This window comes from Peromyscus maniculatus, chromosome 21 (assembly GCF_049852395.1).
Source record: "Peromyscus maniculatus bairdii isolate BWxNUB_F1_BW_parent chromosome 21, HU_Pman_BW_mat_3.1, whole genome shotgun sequence".
Lineage (NCBI taxonomy): Eukaryota > Metazoa > Chordata > Mammalia > Rodentia > Cricetidae > Peromyscus > Peromyscus maniculatus.
The window spans coordinates 47,346,205-47,366,094 of record NC_134872.1 but is presented as its reverse complement, the minus strand read 5'-3'; the positions used below and the strand labels follow the sequence as shown (position 1 = coordinate 47,366,094).

The following is a 19,890-nucleotide window of genomic DNA, read 5'->3' as shown; positions in this document are numbered from 1 at the left end:
GGCCAGCCTGGTCTATACCAGGCCAGAAAAAGACACACAGTGAGACCCTCTGGCGGGGTGGGAGGTGGTCACCCACGGAGGAAGGGACAGATAGACAGATGAGGATGGAAGAGTCAGAGAAGACAGAGACAGCGAGGAAGGGCTTTCACCAAGAAGCACAAAGGCCCTGAGGTGGAGGTGGTCTCTAGTCAGGGAGGAGCAGGAAGGACCACTGGGGGCCGCAGCAGAGAGAAGGAAAACTCTGGTTACTTCAGAGACCTCAGCTGAGGGCCAGGGAGCAGGCTCAGCGGGCAGGTATTTGGGGTGCAGGCGGGGTATCTGACTTCAGCTCTTTGGAGTCCATATAAAAAGCTGGATGCAGCGGGCCAGGGTGTTTGAGACCTGGTGCTGGAGGTGGAGACGGGGGATCCTTGGAGCTCGCTGAGTCACTGAGCTACCAGCTGATCACTGAGCTCCCGGCTCAGAAAGAGACCCTGCCACAAAATAAGAGTGAGTGTATGGAGGAGTGGCTGGAGAGATGGTTCATCAGTCAGCACCAGCTGCTCTTCTAGAGGACCTGAGTTCAATTCCCAGCACCCACATGGTGGCTCACATGTAACTCTAGTCCTACGGGATCCAGTGCTCTCATGGGGTCCCCTCAGGTGCTAGGCATACATGTGGTGCACAGACTTACGCGTAGGCAAAATACCTATAAAGAGTAAGGTGGAGCCAGTGAGCAGGCTCGTTAGGTACAAGTGCTTGGTATACAAATCCGGGAACCTGAGTTCATCCCTCCCACATTAAGGAGAAAAGAGAGACACGACTTGACAAAGCTGTTCCCCAACCTCCAAGCGTGTGCCGTGGTGTGTGTGCCCCCCAACAACATGCGTACACACAATATTGATAAAAACATAGTCATTTCCTATTGCAGTTTCTTTTATGAGAGCGAGGGGAGGCTTGTGCCTTAGTGCCCATGTGAAGGTCAGAGGACACGTCTGTCTCTCTGCACAGTGGGTCCTGGGGATTGAACTTCAATTATTAGGCTTGCCAGCAAGGACCTTAACTGGCTGAGCCATATTGCTGACCCAAAGAAATACAATTTTAGAAAGGAAGGGAAAATAAGGGGAGAGCTGTCGAGGAAGACACCAGATGTCTACTTCTGGCCTCCACACGCACATGCATGTGAACATGTGCAAACACGTGCTCCCCCCCAACCATGTTCTAAGGTTCACGTAGAGCTTAGCTCTCAACTTGGGCCTCCAGCCCATGTCTCTAGTCCCCACAGCTGCCAGGGCGTGAGTTGAATAGAAAGCCTGTGCAGTGGAGCCGGGGGAGTCAGCAGGACTGACTGAGGTCCGAGGGAGTGAAGGGTGTGTGTGTACCAACAGGGCATCAGGATGGGAAGCCGTGGAATTCAGAGAAGGGGGCTACCCACAGGATGCTGCCTTTCCTCCCCAGGGACACAGCCACCGCCACTTCTGCCCAACCAGGAGGACACCAGGGACCCACACTCTCACCAGATCCCCCCATCTTTCCTTAGCTGTCACTCACTGACCAGGGTTGGCAGCCGGAGAGCTGGGTGCAGGAGGGTCACGTGGTAAAGAGCCGGTAAAGGTAAAGAGCCGGGCAGGCTGGGGAGCTGATGCTCACTGGCCATACTGAGTGCTGAGAGTGAGTTGGCTCCATCCAGGGTGGGCTCAACAGGGCCCCCGCTGTGCATGTTGGGAGCTACAGAACCACAGGCGTCCTTAGCTCAGCTTCTTCCACTGTCAACTCAGGGTGAATTCATGCCAGTTTCCCAGGACTAACAAAAACACTGTGCATGGTGGCAGGAGTGTATAATCTGAACTGGTGAAGCAGAGATAGACGAATTCTTGGGGTTCACTAGCCAGCTAGTCTAGCCAAATTGGCAATTTCTAGGCTAGTGGGAGACTCTGTCTTTTGAAAAAGAAAGGGAAGACAAGAAAGAAGGTGGATAGCATTTTAGAAATGATAGCTGGGGTTTTTCTCTGGCCACCACTTACACATGCACACATCGAGAGTACCTGCGCACATACAAGTCTCTGAGTGTAGTAGTAATAAACACACTTAATACCCACGTCTAGGCTTCCAATAAGAGGAAGCAGGGTACCTTGGAGAGACAGGTGATTCTAGACCAGGGCAGAACAGTCACAAAGTCAGCAGTGAGCTCTGAGCACTAGCTTTTGCTTTCTTTTGAGACAGAGGTTCCCTAGGTAGTCCTGGCTGGCCTGGAACCTGTGGCAATCCTCCTGCCTCTAACTCCCAAGTGCCGAGATGATGGGCATGTGCCACAGCCCCAGCTTCTTGGTGCTTTATAGCTGCAGCCCACTTGGAAGCACTTAAGTGAAGCAAGGCAAAAGAAGTTCCTCTTTGTCAAAGCTCACGTTGACAGGAGTATGCCAAAGGGACACCGGACACAACAGCAGCACCGCCCTCCCCCCCCCCCCCATAGGAACAACTTGAGCAGCCAGATAAACACATTAGCCTTAAATACTCCAAGTGTAACGTAAATGTCCCTGAGTCCACACTGACATAAATAATTGAATGAATAAACGAGAGTGAAATGTCCCATGCAGGAGTGATGTAAATAAAGGCTTAGGCTGTAGCTCCCACCATCAACCTGGGCATGGTGACATGCCTGTACTCCCAGCATTCCAGAGGGAGGGAGGAGGATCAGAAGTTCAATGTCTTCCTTAGCTATAGAGCAAGGTTGAGATCAGCCTGGGCAACAGGAGACCCTGTCAGGAATGGGGTGGGGGGAACCTGACCTATGCTTTGATTTTTTTAGAAATACTGTGAGGATTACATGAGCTAGGATATCGAAAAGTGCCCAGAACTGCATTAGACTGTTGCTGGTGTAACAAAAATATTTATTTTGAAGGAAGGTGAGGCAAGGGATTGTTCCAGGCGCCTGGGGTATGGGAGGCCTCCTTGGCAGAGGACGTGTGTTGTCCCTTAAGAGCAGAGCTCTTGGAGGGAGGGTTTAAAATAATTGGAGGCCACATTGACATCGGGGTCTGCTGTCGCCCGGACTTGGGGACAGTAGATCTCTTAGGGGAGACCTTGGCATGAAGCCTTTGCATTGCCTTGGGGGTCTTCAGTCTGGTAGCTGGTGGAGGCTCCGTCAGAGACTGGTTTCTTAGCCAGCTGGGCTCATCTCTGGTTGCCAGTGAGGGCAAGGTTTTGGAGGTGGAGCAGGAGGCCAGGGAAGGCAGGGGGTGGAGCCTCATCTTTGTCCTCAGTCTGCACCGGCAGAGGCGGGGTCCCCGGAGTGGGGGCAGGGAAAAGTCTTCCCACCACCAGGCTGGCTCTGGAGGGTGCCTGGGCCAAGCCATCAGGCCCCACACCGAGTCCTGCTTGGGTACTCCGAGGAGGGCCTTGATCCTGAGCAAAATAGGAAGGAGAAATGGCGTCAGGGAAGAGGAGATACAGGAGGGGCAGAGGTCACAGGAGAGGTCGCAGGAGATGGTCACACACTGAGGATCTCCAGGGAGCCGGACAGAGGGCGGGAGCCAGCGCTGGAGGGATGGAGGAGGCAACAGTAAAGAGTGATGTCCTGCATACCTGTTTGCTTCTTCTTTCTCTTGTTCTTGGTCTACGGTGTCCTCCTCCTCCTCCTCCTCTTCCTCCTCCTCCTCCTCCTCTTCCTCCTCCTCCTCCTCCTCTTCCTTTTCTTTGTCCCAAATGTCCTCCACGGGTGGGATCTTGGGCACAGGATTGAAGATGGAATTCACCCATCTTTCCTCTTAAAAAATAGGGGTGGTAGGAATCTCACATGAAGAAGGGAATCCAGGATTGACAGATTCAGGGTTGGGGAAGAATCGCACCCCCTCCCTGAATTACCCCCACCTTCCCTAGCTAATCCCCTCACCCCAGATTTCTGCTTTAGGTCTGCCCATGCCAGGCTATTTGGATGCTGATCTTGCCACTTAGAATATATTCATTTTTTTTTTTTTTGAGACAGTGTCTCACTATGTAGCCCAGGCTAGCCTCAAACTCATGATTCTCCAGGCTGGTGCAGTCTTCCAAGTGCTGGGATCACAGGTTTGAGACACCATACCTGGCTCTCTGTCCTTTTGCCTGACAAAAATCCTACCAGTTAGGCAGAGGCAGCCCCGAACCTGGACCATTCATCACCTTGACAGGCAGATACCTTGGGTAGGTCCCTCAGCCCCTCATTCCTCCAGGGGGCCACCACCACCTAAGTTTGTACCTGGCATGTCAGGGGCGCTTACTCAGCGCCTTAGTGAGCCATTGAGCTTTCTTCCTCGACTATATAAATTTCTAAACAACAGCTTTGCATAGATTTGGGCTTGAGATCATTTCCGCTCACGTCTGTCCTTGAGACGGACCTCCAAAGTCATTTGCCCAGTGGACGACAGGCCGTGGGACCGGCCCATGCCACTCCATCTTATCTACTCAGGATTAGAAGGGAAGGGAATGTGAGGGAGAGCTGCTTTACCTCAGTTTAAAAGTAAGAGCCACACCTCCAAACCCATTGTGACATCATCCTTGTGAGTCACAGCCCAAAGGAGTCACAGTGTCCTCACCAAATCTGGTTTGTTAGGCTCTCTGGGTTTGTTCATTCTACTTCCATCTCCCCAGATGCTCTGTGTGATGGATGGTATCACAGACAGAGCCCACAGCTCAGCTGGGGACCCCCCCTTCTCCTTCTCTGGAGTCGGGGAGAGTGGGTTACCCTGGAGCTAATAGGGAGATGGGTAGGAAAGAAATTCTTCCCACATCCCCGGATCCTATACCCAGGCCCTAGCAGTGGCTCCGTGCAATTCTGGGAAAGAAAGGTCAAGTTGGGGCAGCAAGGAGGTGACCGGATAAGGTCGTTAGTTACCAGGTGCTCTGGGACCCCAGCTTTCTTTGTCTACTTTCCCATGCTAGCATCCACCGGGCCTTTTCCCTTCTTGTCTTCTTTTTCCCTTCAGAAGAGTCTCCACCCCTCTGTAGACATCACCCGGCTAGGAACTGCCCACCTGTCTGCTGCCACTGATGGTCCAACCCCAGATATCTGTACCTCGACACTAGTTCTAGTCAGAGATGGATAAGGAGCTTCCACACTTCCTGAATCCATCTGGCTCACGACAACATCTATATTTGCTTATTTATTTAATTTAATCTATTTATTTAATTATTTAAATAATCTTCCAGTCTGGCCTCCAACTCACTTTGCAGTCCAAACTGCCTCAAACTTATAGCAGTCCTCCAGCTTTGGCCTGCCAAATTTGGGGGACTGTAGGAATAAGTTACTATATTCCCCACTTTTCATTTTTGCTTGGTTTTGTAGTTTTATTTATTTATTTATTTATTTATTTATTTATTTATTTATTTATTTATTTAGAGACAATGTCTCATGATGTAGCCTGGCTGTCCTGGGACTCTCTATTAATCTAGGCTGGTCTCAAGCTCAGCAATCTGCTTGCCTCTGCCTCCCAAGTGCTGGAATAGAAGTCATGTGCCACTGTGTCTGCTTGCTTTGGGGCCTGAATCTCCTTATGTAGTAAGTACCAGGTTAGTCTGGTACTTACGATCTGTTTGCCTCCATCTTTAGGCAGGTACCATTGTGCCCGGCATTGAGAGTGTCCTAGAGATTGACAATGAACTTCCATGTTCACTACATTCAATTGACAAGAATCTGGTGTGGGTGTGGATTGTTTGTTTGTTTTTTGATTTTGACAAGGTCTTTTTTGTTAGCTCAGGCTGTTCTCAAACTCAATATCCTCCTGCCTCAGCCTCCCGAGGACTGGAATACTAGGCACAGAGGACCTGAATTTCTACAGTAGTAGAGCTGGAATTGTAGGTTTGGAGCTGACTTGTGAGCAGGGAAGTGAGGAACTGGCAAGATCTCTGCACAAAGGCCCTCCAGTTGGTGCTGAAATGCTACAACTGGTGACCTGAAACCCCACTTCATAGTCTCTGACTCTGGAGCTTTAGGGTGTGTGACTGGCTTGGGGGTATGCATGAGAGGGACTACCAGACACCCCTGTGTGTCTTCCTTGTTTTCATTGACTAGAGTTAGCACTCCAGCTAGCCTGCCTATCTAGAGAATCCTCAGTGAGAAGAAAAGTCTAGGTGTGAATGATTTGGGAAGCTGAGGAACATCCAGGGCAAAAGAAGGAACCCCACAACAGCTGGGGGGAGGGGTAAGTATGAGGAAGTGGGTGTGCACACTTGGGATTTCCTACCAGGACCCAGGGCAACTGACTTCATCTCCTAGAGCCTCAGTATCTTGATCTGCAGAATGGGAAGCAAATTAGTTTCCATCTCTCTGACTTGTTAAACGATGCTAATGCAAAGTAGTATCTGGCACACAGAGGGTCCTCAGATATTGCAAAGAATACATATTACCCGCAACACAGTGTTATATATTTTCTTTCGAGTTCCACCTCCCTTACCAACTTCAGAAGTTTGTTTCCCATCTGCCTCTGCTTAAAAACAATCCCTCCCTCCCACGTGAGTAGTTTCCCTTCTCAGTAGCCGGCTTACAGCAACCAACTCTGGGCGGGGTCCGGCAGAGGCTCCTGTCCATTACTCAGGGTTTCCAAGGCCCTGCTTGGGGCTCCCCCCTCCTCCCTCCAGGCAAGGACAGGAAGTGGGCACTTCGAGAGTTACAGTCCCCCCCCCCCCCCCCCCCCCCCCGCACGCAGTTATTTTGCCTAGAGTCAGTCAGCCTCTCCCCTCGGAGGATGTGGGGCTCTGCCCCAGAGGCATTGGACACCTGCCTCAGCCTTCTATCGCAGAGGTCCTGATGGCTGGGCAATGCGGCAACCCGGGCGGGCCTGAGCTCGGGCACACGTTTACTGTGTGACTTTGAAAAAGCTGTTGTCGTCTCTGGGCTCAGTTTGCTCCTATGATAAAAGAGGAGACAGAGGCTGGTGGGATGGCCCAGTGAGTAAAAACCCTTGCTGCCAAGTCTGAGGACCTAAGTTCCATTCTAGGAACCCATACTGTGGAAGACAAAACCTGGTTCCTGCACACTGTCCTCTGACAACCCCCCTCATAAGAAGTTAAACATTTTTCTTTAACAGAAAAGAATGACAATTCCATTATTTAATGATGTCTGTTATTCAGCTAGGGGAAGAGGAGACAGTTGAGGAAATGGGAGTTTTACCCAGGAGTTCAGGCTCTGGTCTTCAAGGGATATCGTTTGGGGGAACTATTTGAGATATGCTTTCCGATTACCAAGGTAATCCCAGGATCGATACCAGTTTGACCAGCGTCCTTCTAACTTTTCTTCTCTGCATCTGTGGAGAGTTGGGGTGGGGAGAGAGAGAGAGAGAGAGAGAGAGAGAGAGAGAGAGAGAGAGAGAGAGAGAGAGAGAGAGAGAGAGAGAGAGAGAAAGAGAGAGAGAGAGAGGCCTTCCAAACGTTTTAACCCTGTTTACAGAAAATGGGAATTTGCATGATGAGAATAACTCCGGCCGGAGTGCGAATTTTTACTGCGCTTGGCACGGGGCTCGGAAAAAGCGGCTGCATAGCCAATTACTGGAATTTTTAAACACAAATAATATTTTATGGGATCAGTGGGTTGGCTCAGGGCCGCCGCACCCGGCTCAGCTCCTCCGCCTACAAACAAGCTCGGATTGTGCAGCGAGTCAGCATGCCAGGCCTCGGGCCAGCCTGGGGGGCACCGTGGGCCTGCGGGCATGGGAGGTGGCGGCGGGGTGGTGGTGGTGGAGTAGGGTGTGTGTCCCGGGTGCGGGCAGGTGCAGCGCTGGGCTCGAGCCTCCCCGCCGGCAGGGGGCGACCGGGAGTCTCAGTCCAGGGTTAGTGTGCGGGGCACCCGGCTCACCTGCAGCGCCGAGCTGGGAAGCGCGCCGCGCGATGGGCTGTGCCCTGTGCAGAGCTGCCCCGCCTGGCATGGCCCTGGGCGCCACAACGCCTCCGGAAGGCCGGTTTCCCAGAACGGCCGTAGGACGCCAGGGAGTCTTCACCTCCCCCAAAGGCCACTCGGATTTGTTCTACAGCCTGCTGCGTCCCACCGGGGTCCCAACGCAGGGCCAAGGGCACAGCTAGGCGCATCGGAAGCTCTGTCTTTATAGGGATCCCTTTTGCTCCTATTCTTGGAGATCTCCAAACCTGGCCAAGGGCCCAAGGGAGGTGTCCCCCAGCTGGAGTCTTGGTTAGCTCGCCCCCGCCAACCGAGCGCCCAGCACGCACAGGGTTAAGCAGGAGCAGGTGTGTAGCCAGATGCTGCGGCCGGTCCCCTCCCCCGCGGCCCGGTCGGCGTCCTCCTCCTCCGCCCACCCGCTCTGAACCCAACAGTCCCAAATAAAAGTGCTATTGTTGCCGGGCCTTCCCCCACCCCCGTCTGTGCCTCGCCACCTGGAGCAGAGCCCGGTCTCTCTTCACCTGCCCCGGGGCTGGCCGGGGGAGGGGGGAAGTGGGGCCTCGGAGCGGGGACTTCCGCTCTCCCTGCTCCTCCTCCTCCAAGGCCCCTGTCACTGACCCCGGAGTCCCTGGGGCAGGGCAGACACCGTGGCTTTGTGCTGGGGCTCCTTTCGGGCCTGACGGATCTTCTCTGGCCTTTCCCTCCCTCTAATCCCCCCATTCTCAATGGCTAGAGAGGTGGCGTGCTTTTCAAAGCTGGGAGGACGCAAGGCCTGATGCCAGGAGTCCAGGACAGTGCCGCGTTGGTCAAGAAGAGCTGTTGCTTTTTCTTGAATCATTTGTCCGTCTGTAAGACAGGAAGGCAGGCAAGAGCGATTCTTTTTTTTTTTTTTTTTTTAAACAGAAAAGGAAACCGAGACACCTCGGAGAGGAAGAGCTCAAACACAGGGCTGGTAAAGGTGGAACTGAAGTTCCCCAACTCCTCTGGCACCATGGGGGTCTCCAGTGTTGCTAGGATAGCCAAGAAGTTGGGAACCCCAGACACTTGAGAGTCTGGCACAGCTCCCGGGTTCACTGTGGGGCCTTGGGCAGGTTACCCTTCTCCTTGATTTCTTCTGAAATCGAGGAGAGTGGACTTCCGCGGCTCCCCAGTTCTCATACAGCCTCTTGGAATCCAAGGGACGGGTTGCCACCCAGCAGATCTGGGAGACCCAGCCTGCGACTGCATGAGAGGGTTCGGCAACCTCGGCCTATCAAGACGATTCTTCCTTGTCCTTTCTAGCCAGCTCCAGGAGGTTAATCAGCGAGGTAAACGGATCTAGTCTAGGAAACGAGTCAAGACGGTTGAAGCGACAGAGAAGAAACCCAGACCTCAAGGAGATCGCCCTCATCCCAAGCAGCCACAGCTTCGCCCGCGAGGAAGGCACACGGAGCCCTGGGCCGCTCCACTCCACCCAAGTTCCCGCAAATAACCCGCCCGCCCGCTGCAGGCGCAGGCCTAGTGTGTGAGCTCCAGCAGCAGCGAGCAGACCTGGCGCGGAGTTACCGTATTTCCTCTTTTGCGCCCTAACTTTCGAGCGCGTAAATCCTCCTTGTCCATTGTGCGTGAGAGCATGCTTTCTCTTTACCGCGGAAAGAGTTGCGAGCCTGGAGAACCGAGTTTTTCGGCTTTGTTCTTTTGGCTCTGCCATTTATCTCTCCTACTCTCCGATCCGAAGACCCAACAATCCAGTTTCCTGTTACTACCTGAACATCTAGGGGCATACCAGATTCCATTCTCTCAACTTCAAACACCCGATCGCCAGATTTACCTTCCTCCTTACCCGGCAATCTGTGAGTCCCTCTTTACCTCAGGAAAGGGCAAGCGCCCCTTCCCTGTCTCCAGAAGACGACCTTGGGCTCCTTACCAGCTCTCTTCCTTTTGCCACCACGCAGCGCCTTAACAAACACTCTTTATTTTGCCTCCAGAATAAGTCCAGAGCCTGCCGTTCCCCATGTAGGTCACTGTTCCAAGCCACCATATTTCTTTTCTTCCTTTCTTCTCCCTCTCTTAAAAAAGGCTGTATGTAGCTGGGCGGTGGTGGCGCACGCCTTTAATCCCAGCACTCGGGAGGCAGAGCCAGACGGATCTCTGTGAGTTCGAGGCCAGCCTGGGCTACCAAGTGAGTCCCAGGAAAGGCGCAAAGCTACACAGAGAAACCCTGTCTCGAAAAACAAAACAAAACAAACAAAAAAAAAATGCTGTACGTGTGCTCCTATAAGTTTATGAGCACCACGAATACGCAGGAGCTGGGGAGGCAGAAGCAGGTGTCAGATCTTTGTAGCTGGAGTTACAGATGGTTGTGAGCCACCACATGGGTGCTGCGAACCAAGCCTGGGTCCTCTGCAAGAGCAGTAAATGCTCTTCATCTCTGAGCCCTCTCTTCAGCTCTTACTTTGGAAAAATTTTTATTTTTAAAAAAGTTTTTGCTTTTAATTATGTGTATGTAGTGTGTGTGTGTGTGTGCGCGCGCCCAGAGGCCAGAAGAGGGCATTGGATAACCTGGACCTGGTTACGGGCAGTTGTGAGCCATCTCACCTGGATGCTGGGGACTCAACTAGGGTCCTCTGCAAGAGCAGTGTGTGCTAATCTTAGCTGCAGAGCTTTCCTTCCAGTCCTTGTCTCCCCATCTCCCCTCCTCTCCCCTCCCCTCCCTTCTCCTCCCCTCCCCTCCCCTCCTGAAGTCACATAATGGTTGTCTTCTGTTTAAAACCCTCCAGTAGACACTCCTGTCGCTCAGCTTCCATAGCAGGAGGTCCACGTCCCTTGCCCTGATCTCCTTCCCCAGCAGCATGTATTGCTGTGTAGCAGGCTGCATATTTCCGCACGGAATTCTTGGTCTCTTCCTTCTAATGCAAGTGCCATGAAGACAACAGCTTCGATTGCACAGGGTCTCATGTGTCCAAGGCTGTCCTCTAACTCTATATAACTGAGGTTGACCTTAAACGTCTGACCCTCCTGTCTCTATCTTCCGAGTAACTGGGATCTAGTGTGAACCACTGCACTTAGTTTCTGGGTGCTGGTGGTTGAGTCCAGGGTTTAGTGCATGCTGGGCCAGCCCTCTGCCATCTCAACCACACCCCCAGCCCAGTGTAAGAGGCTTGGAAAGAAATCTCACCCCACCCCCACACCCCAGTGGGATCCGTAAAAGGAGCTCCAAGGAAATACCTGTTGTTGGGATGAGCTGGCCACTCGCCCAGCTGCAGCTTACTTTCCTCATGAACATAAATGAATTGGACCCCATGTCAGTTGCTTTCTGCTTTGAGAGTCTCGTGGTTGGAGAAGGTTGTGACGGGAAGTGGGAGAGCAAAGCTAAGGTCTTACTCAGCTCTGTGCCCTGTGGACCAACAGAGACTTCACCCAGGAAGGTTGTAACTTAGTCCACAGTCATCAGTTCATCTATCCATCATCCATTCATCATTCATCTACCCATCTACCCATCCACTCATCCTTCCATCATCCATCCATCCATCCATCATCCATCTACCCATCTACCCATCCATCCATCTATCCACCCATCTACCCATCCATTCATGCATCTATCGTCCATCCATCCATCCATCCATCCATCCATCCATCCATCCATCCATCTCCTCTGTAGTGTGCTCAACCTGGTGCAAATCTCTGGAAGAGGCTGGGACATACAGGAGACTAGGGCCAGCAGTTAGGAGATCCAGGCAATCAGGCTAACAGAAGCTCTGCTGGAGATTAGCCGGGTGACCCTATGTAAGTCTTGGATCTCTGAGAACCTGGTTCTCCCAATTGAAAAGACAGATCATATTAAGCCGGGCGGTGGTGGCGCACGCCTTTAATCCCAGCACTCGGGAGACAGAGCCAGGCGGATCGCTGTGAGTTCGAGGCCAGCCTGGGCTACCAAGTGAGCTCCAGGAAAGGCGCAAAACTACGCAGAGAAACCCTGTCTCGAAAAACCAAAAAAAAAAAAAAAAAGAAAAGACAGATCATTCCATCTACCCAACAGGGCCAGTGAATCAGACTGTCAAATGAGATCACTTTACCATGCACACTCGACTTAGGACAAAAAGGAACATCTAAAGCCAGGTCCTTTAAGAGCTTAGAATACAGTCTCTGTGACTTAGAGTCCCTTCTGGGTCTCCCAACCTTTTATTTCAGTCTGGCTCTTGGTGGGGCCCTTGGCTGACTTCTAGCATTCACTGAGTGGGCATCCTTCCGGACCCCACACAGTCAAACGAAGGCGCCCCCTCGTGGTACCTCCTGGAACAAAAGTACTCTTTGCCTGAGTTAGCTGCTCTGAACTGGAGCCCAAAAGAAGGGCAGACCTGGGAAGGAAGCAGGCTCTTACACAGAAAGTCATTCTGGAAGGGCCTTGGGCCTCCTTCATAGATCTGGCAGCATATCGCTTCCCCCGAGAGCTACTGCAGCCTCTTTCCCTGGGCAGAGCTCCCTAAAAACCAGAGACAGGTGACCACTAAACCTTTGACCCACTCTCCACCCCCCACCCCATCTGCATCACTATCGGAGACAAACAGTGCTCCTGGATTGTCTTCTCCCTCCTTTCCCTCTTCTCCCTCCTCCTCCTTCTTTTTGAAACAGTCTCATGTAGCCCAGGCTGGCCCCAAACTCACTGTATAGTTAAGGACTTCTGATCCAAGTTCTGGGATTGAACCTATGCACCACCATGGCAGTTTTCTGCAGTTCTTAGAATGGAGTCCAGGACTTCGTGTATGCTAGGCAAGCATTGCAGCAACTGAATTAACCCTAGCCTTGCCTGGAGTTTTCTTCTTACTGCCCATGGGCACAAGAGAGACAATGGGTATGCAGGTGACCCTACTTAGAAATTCAAAGTGGCCACTGAAACCCAAGGGGAGTGTGTGTGTGTGTGTGTGTGTGTGTGTGTGTGTGTGTGTGTACGTATTCACGTGCAAATGTCTTTCCAGCTAAACGACAAGAACCTTGACACCCGGGACCATGAGTAATGCCACAGCACAGCCAGTTTTAGCAGCTTGCCCATGCAAGCTGTGGATGTGTGTGTTACAGTTGTTAGTGTGCAGTATTGTATCTGGAATTCTGGTTTATTTTTTTTAAGTTTTAAGAACCAGGTTATGAATTTAACCCTTGCTGCTATCGGCCCATTTTGGCTCATTTTGGAGACAGTGAATCCCCAAAGGTTAAGCCACCAAGTCACAATGGTTGTGCTTAGGATGAAAAGAACATTAGGGAGAGACTGGGTTGGTATATGCAGAAGGTACTCACTAGATGCAGTATATGCAGAAGGCACTCACTAGTTGCATCTCCTGCCCAGAAAACTGTCTTGTTAGGATCGCGCTGATTTCAGGAGGAATTCGGGCACACCTGCAGCTGCTTCCTGATGTGGGGAGACACTTTCTCCGCTTTCCTCAGGGCCTGAAGTCTGGGGGAGCCCTGGGTCTGTGTTTAGGAAAGGGGAGAGGAGAGCTGTGGACTCAAAGAATGTGGCAGCAGAAGAGGAAGATAGGCTGGGCCAGGGAAGCCACTCTAGCCTGAGTGGAGGCTCTCACATTTGTTTTTGGCTGCTGGCTGGAGGAACCCTAGCTCTCTGATCATGCCAGTGAGCCCGAGAGTCACTGCTCTCACTCTGTCCCCTGTCACAGGAGTGGGGAGACGAGGTAGATGAACGAGACCATGGGACCAGAGGTTGGGGAACTTCCCAGGCACCGTAAATCACAGCATTGAATGGAGCAGAAGGTTGTCATATGCAGACTCTGGGACCAGGCTGTCTAGACTCCTGTAGCAGCTTTCTCCTTGACAGAGCTGTGGCCTTGGTGTCACCTGTCTGAGCCCCAGTTTTCTTAGTAAAATAGAGAATAATAGTCACTACTCAAACATTGTTGGAAGTGTTCAATGGATAGATCACTTAAAGTGCTTGGGAGAATGCCGGTGCGTAGTAAATGCTCAATAAACACCGAGCACTGTCTCTTTGTAGGAAAGAACTTTTTTTTTGTCTGAATTGTGTGAGCTCACAAGGTCAGTTCACAGACATGGGCACTCAGATCTTAGCACCCTCTCTGGCTGTAACATTATTCGGTGGCTCTGGGGTTGTTTTCTGAGTCTAGAGGGTGATGAAGCCCAGAGGAATAGCATATTGGACAGGCGCTTGCTCAAACCTTGCTGTCCAGAGAGCGTCTCAGGATGACCCCCTCAGCATCCCAGGGGTCATAGGTTGTCCTCCCCTTTGAGGAAAGAGAAGCTTCTATGGATGAGTGATAAACTGGGAGAAGCTCCCGGCCTGTCATGTTTACTGAGCTGCGCTGACTTATGACTAGATGCGGAGATCTGACTGCAGGCAATTGCCTAAATCATTTAGGGTTGACAGGGAAGGGAGGGAGGGGACCTGGGGAGCTGGAGGGAGAATGTTCCTGTAATTCTTCGGTCTGAGGTACATTAAGGAGCCATAAGCCATGTCGAGAGCTTGAATTACATTAGGGAGATTATTCTGTTACAGTCCATAATCCTGGGTAATATACCATCATGCTGCACACCTGCTGTGATAAATCTCACCTGTAATGGCCTGACCCTGGGGACCCAGGGACGCCAGGGCAGCTGGCAGGGGCTGTCATAGAGGACAGAGAGACACCTGTGAGCCCTGTGGTCCTCCTGACTTATCTCTGGGCCCCTACCCCCTGACTTTGTCTGCTGGGAGCGAACATAGCTGGGCCTCCAGGCCTCTCCAGTCTCCATCGCAGACTTCTAACACCGATAACCACCCCAGGACCCCAGTTCAGACCTCTCCCATCTTGTTCTCAGGTTCTTCTCATCTCTGCAAAGGCAGCTTGATCCTGCCCATAGAGAACCCCCCAAGGACACTGTGAAATCTTCATTTTTGATTGGATATGTCCCTGGCCATCTATGGACTCACCAAAGCTTTTTGGTGTGTCTCTCTTGCCAGACCTCCAGGACCCTCAGATCAGGGACCGCGATGACAGCCACAGTGCTTGCTACAGCTGAGCTTGGTAGCTAGCATGTGACTGCCTGCCTAACTATTTCATGGCAGAGTGAAGATCCGGAGCTCGGTCCTGGGCCATCATCGAGCCTGGTCTCACTTTTCCCTAGCTGTCCCACCCTCTCCAGAGAGTGATTTCGCTTTCTACAGAGGACCATCACAAGCTCAAGAGACAGCTCTCCTTTGTATAAGAACGGGCACTCGGAGTCTCCAGCTTCATCCTCCCTCTCTCCAGGAGCCCAGTCTGCTCCCTCCTGAGCTTGACCAGCTCCTCTTCAGCTCTGGTCCTTGGCCTCTTGGGGAGGCCCTGCAGGAATGGAGTACCCATTGTTTGTTCCCGTGTGACACCCTGGGTCCCATCTGCTCCAGATTCTGCTTCATAGTCCTCCACTGTCCCCAAGCACAGTATGTGTGCTTTATTACGTGGGACTAGGTAGGGTGTGGGGCGTTTAACCACCACCCCCACAGCTTCCCAGAGTTTTCTTGAGTGCGAGCAGCAGGAAATATTAGATAGAAGGATTTATAGCGGAGAATCTTGTGGAGATAAACAGATAGAAAATAAAGGATAGCCTCGAGAGGGCCTGGAACCTATTCCAACGGGCCCGGACTGTCTCTGGTCCAGGGTTTTTATAGAGACGCCAAGGGGTGGAGCAAAAGACCTCCTCCCCCAGCACTGCCAAGTGCAGGCCATCTCAGACACCTGCACTCAGGCCCGTGGTCCTGATCATCCTCTATTCGGACCTGCTGGGTAAAGCCACGAGGAACCCCAGAACGGGCTCCCACAGTAGGGACACATTTGGGGACCTTGGTTACGTCCCCACTAAAGATCTCCTATGAATGGTTGCATTGTTGCCCCTTGTCAAGCACTGGCTTACACTTGCCCCCGATTTGCCCATTTTACCCCACTACAGTCTTAGGGGGCAGGAATTATATCATTTCTATTTTATATACAAGTTTAAGACAGGGCCCGGACTCAAGCTTTTTCGGCCAGGAGCTGGGGCCATGAGGTGACTCAGAGGTTAACGTGCTTGTAGATAAGCATAAGGACTGGAGTTCAGGTCTCCAGAACCCACAGAAATGCTGGGTAGGTGTGTGGCAACCTGCCTGTAAGTCCGGCCCAGGAGAATGGAGACCCAGAGCAAGCTGGCTCACAAGACTACCCATATCAGTGAGCTCTGAGTTTGATTGAGAGAGCTTGTATGAATAAGGTAGAAATGTCATGGAGGCTGACCCCTGATTTTAGACTTAGGCCTCCAAGGTACCTCCACAAATGTGCATGCTCTCCTTCACACACACATATGTGTGACCACACACATGCAAACATGCACACACGTGCGTGAAAATGGAAAAAGAAAAGAAAATCCCCCTGCCTCCACCTCATGAGCACATCATCTTGGCCAGTTTCACGCTAACGTCTGTGGTGAACGCAGGGCTGTGGACTGCCTCCTCAGCTTCTCCCGCCCCTGCCCCAAGTCGCCTCTCTGCAGCCTGCTTGCAGCTGGCGAGCCGTCTCCAGCACCTTTCCCCACACCCACTCACTGCTAGGTCAGAGAAGCCCTTTGAATTCCACATTTCTCATCGTGGATCCCTCTCTTGTTCCCAGTTCTCCTCCCGAGATGGGAACCACGGCAGCTGGATAAACCACCCATTCCCTTACTGCCTTCATTCATGAATCTTGGGAGGGTGGGGCCGGCAGATGATCTCACCCAGGAGTTTTCCAACCAGAATGCATTAAAATTTGTTTATTTACTTACTTTGTGCATGTGTGAGGGTGGTGCTCCCTCTAACCCCAGTCCTATGTGCATTCAGGAGTCTGGGATAGAAGAGGCCATTTCATCCCCTGGAACTGGATTTACAGATGGTTGTGAGCTATCATGTGGGTGCTAGGAACTGAGCCCAGCAGTGAGTGCTCTTAACCTCAGTGCTATTTATCCAGCCCTCTCCTTTTAAAATATTTTAAAAAAAAAGTGTGTGTGTGTGTGTGTGTGTGTGTGTGTGTGTGTGTGCGCGCGCGCGCGCCATTTATGTTCAGATACCTGTGGAGGCTGGAAGAGGGTATGGATCTCCTGGAGCTGGAGTTACAGGCAGCTGTGAGTCACTTGACCTGGCTGCTGGGAATCAAACTCAGGTCCTCTGGAAGAGTAGCAGGCTCTCTTAACCACTGAGCCAACTCTTCAGTTCCTAAAAAGTATTTTTTTTAAGTGTCTGTGGAAGTCCACAGTGATGTCCAGACTCTGGGCTTTTAGGTCCCAGCCCGCCCACTGACATCCCCGGATGTAGACTCACTGTGAACAGCTGGGAAGCAGCTGCCCCATCCTCCCGTGGCATACAGCAGGACACAGATGTTCTGGAATCAGATGAGCCGCCTTGCTTGTCAGCGGCTGTTTCCAGACACCCACTTCATACAGACCATGCTGTGCTTCGATCTCTAACTGAGGACACACTGTTGCAATAATTCATTGTTTCCACACTTCGAGTGGCAGGGACATGAGCACTAACCTTGACCTATAGACCCACAGACCTTGGGCTGGGCAGCCTCATAAGCTTTATGGCTCTTCAGGGGAATAACAAATCTATTGGTTTGGGTTTCCTAATGCCATATAAAAACCCCACCCCAAATCAGGGTGAAGTGGTACACACCAATAAGCCCAGCACTGAAAAAGCAGAGACGGGGAGGTCAAAGTTCAAGGTCATCTTTGACTAAATAGTGAGTTTGAGCCCAACCTGGGCTACATGATACCCTGCCTCACCCCTCCCTCTCCCAAAAGCAAAACAAAACACAAAACAAAACAAACTCCACCCAAAACAAAGTCTAAAATCAACCATTGTATTCCCTGCTCTGGGAGTGGCTGGCTTGGCTGGGAGTCTCCTCATCAGGTCTTTCTGGCTGTTTCCAGGCTGAGGCGGAGGCTGTCATGTGCAGGATTGACTGAGGTGATGGCCTGGCTCAGTTTCCTGTTCTCTAGCACCCCCTGAGGCCTCTCCTCTTATCATCACCACAGCCTGTATGACCTTGAGCAGGAAAAGGACTTTTTTTTAAATCTTTTGCCTGTGTTCCCATCCATGACCAATAAAAGCAGCAGAGGTGAGGGCAACGTTCTGCAGCCTAGAAGATACGGGACCCTGGTTCCCACCTCCAGTACCACGGAAACCTCACATGGTGGCTCAGGATAGTTATCAGAACACTTGGGAGGCAGAGGCACAAGGATCAGAAGTTCAGGGTCACCCTCTGCTACAGAGTAAGTCCGATGCTATCCCGGGCTACTCGAGACCCTGTGTCAAAAACTAACTAGCTAACTAGCTAGCTAGCTAAGTAACCAACACCAGTTCTAGGGCCCTAACCACCATATAACTCCACATGGTAAGTGCTCTCATGTAACCTGGCATCATTTCTCTTTCTGCTCCTGTGTCCGGCACCATGCCAGGTGGGGGTGGAGCGATTAATGGCGAACACCTTTGTACTCTTGATAATAAATAATGCGGTTCAGAAGATAAACACAGGCATTGTGCAATCGGGGAGTCCAGGAGAGGTTCTGATAACAGGTCCTTGAGGGAGCTGGCGGACAAAGAAGCTGGATGTTGGGGCAGGGCAAAGAGAGCCTGAGGAAGGGAGAGAGCGCCCTCAAGGGGCAGGGTACGTAATGGTCAAAGCAGGGGTACAGGAGAGCCTTCCAGCCCCAGCTCTCTATCTCTGTATGTGCTTACAGGGCCTCCAGGCAATCTGACCTGTCTCTGCCTCAGTTTCCCTCTTGTGAAGTGTATTTCATAAGACTCAAATAAAGAGTTTACTGCCCAGAAAGGAGATGGTAAAGTAGGCTCTTACAACAATAAGGCTTGAACTGGGAATGTCCTGAGCCAGGATAAGGGCAGACGGGGAGGATGCATAGTGCTCCAGGAATGTTCAGTGTTTGGACATACCATTGTCATCTACAAAATTCATCCCTGAGAACCATGCAGTTGATTTACAGGAAAAATAACAACCAACCAGTAACCAGCTGACAATGCTCTAAGTACATTTATGGTTTTATACTGGGCTGTATCCACTCATAGCTGCCTTTGAGCAGGAGGTTAGCCATGCTGTGCATCTCTGGGGGACCCAGGTCCATTCCACCTGTTGTGGCAGGCAGGGTCTACCCTGGTTTCCTCCCTCTGGCGTAGGCTTGAGAGCTGTGTTTGGGGAGGAAGAGAGAGAGAGAGAGAGAGAGAGAGAGAGAGAGAGAGAGAGAGAGAGAGAGAGAGAGAGAGAAGAGGAAGGGAAGGAGAGAGAAGGGGAGAGGAGAGGGAGGGAAGGAGAGAGAGGAGAGCAAGGAGGGGGGAGGGAGAGGGGAGAGAGAGAGAGAGAGCCAGGAAGCAAATGGCTGCACCATCCGGGGATTGGACTCCATTGCACCTGGTTTCTCTTGGACCAAAAGGAGATTCTGGGAACTTGGCTGTGGTCCAAAGCAGGCTTCAGTCCCAGAATGGCAGACTGTGAACAGGGACCCTAGAGCTTTGTGTGTGCGTGCATATGCACGTGTGTATGAGAGAGAGAGAGAGGAGAGAGAGAGAGAGAGAGAGAGAGAGAGAGAGAGAGAGAGAGAGAGAGAGAAGAGAGAGAGAGGAGAATGTGTGCAGGGAATGGTATATGTGAGACAGAGCTTGTCTGAGTGTGTGTGTGTGTGTGTGTGTGTGTGTGTGTGTGTGTGTGTGTGTGTGACAGTCTGTGAGAGATGAAGAGCAAAGAGAGTGGACCATATGTCTGTTTTCTCTGAGGAACGGCTGTCTCCTCAAGTTAGAAAGCGTGTCAGCAAGAGAAAGGAAGCAAGGTAAATGATTGTCTCATACACAGTGGCCTGTGGGTGTCATTTTTTAATTTTTCAAATATGTTGCCCTCTCTGTGTGTCTCTCCATCTTTCCCTTCCTCTCATATTTTTTCCTTTTCACTTTAATTAAAATTATTTTATGTATTATGGATATTTTGTCTGCATGTATATCTGTGTACCACCTGCATGCCTAGTTCTCATGGAGACCAAAAGAGGGGGTCAGATCCCCTGGGACTGGATGTTTAGAT

At 51.6% G+C, this 19,890-nt stretch overlaps 1 protein-coding gene across 3 annotated transcripts; it reads right to left on the bottom strand.

Moving 5' to 3' along the window:
* Nucleotides 1-2,849: 2,849 nt before the first annotated feature.
* LOC102924917 (uncharacterized) lies at nt 2,850-8,262 on the bottom strand. Of its 3 annotated transcripts, none has more exons than XM_042266198.2 (3): nt 7,805-8,262; nt 3,565-3,745; nt 2,850-3,384 (listed from the first exon to the last, which is right to left on the bottom strand). In XM_042266198.2, the coding sequence occupies exons 1-3, from the start codon at nt 7,872-7,874 to the stop codon at nt 2,871-2,873; spliced, it is 765 nt and encodes a 254-aa protein (XP_042122132.2). In that variant the 5' UTR covers nt 7,875-8,262; the 3' UTR covers nt 2,850-2,870. The 3 variants fall into 3 exon arrangements, with proteins under 3 accessions (XP_042122132.2, XP_076413772.1, XP_042122133.2); XM_076557657.1 differs by lacking the exon at nt 7,805-8,262 and adding an exon at nt 4,353-4,753; XM_042266199.2 differs by lacking the exon at nt 7,805-8,262 and adding an exon at nt 4,214-4,473.
* Between the last annotated feature and the right edge of the window lie 11,628 nt (nt 8,263-19,890).

Excerpts from the sequence above, each read along its gene's own strand:
- LOC102924917 (XM_042266198.2), bottom strand. The coding sequence starts at position 7,874 with ATGCCAGGCGGGGCAGCTCTGCACAGGGCACAGCCCATCGCGCGGCGC. Across the intron at positions 3,746-7,804 it reads TTCCCAGCTCGGCGCTGCAG|AGGAAAGATGGGTGAATTCC; the intron begins GTGAGCCGGGTG and ends CTATTTTTTAAG. Across the intron at positions 3,385-3,564 it reads GAGAAAGAAGAAGCAAACAG|GATCAAGGCCCTCCTCGGAG; the intron begins GTATGCAGGACA and ends TATTTTGCTCAG.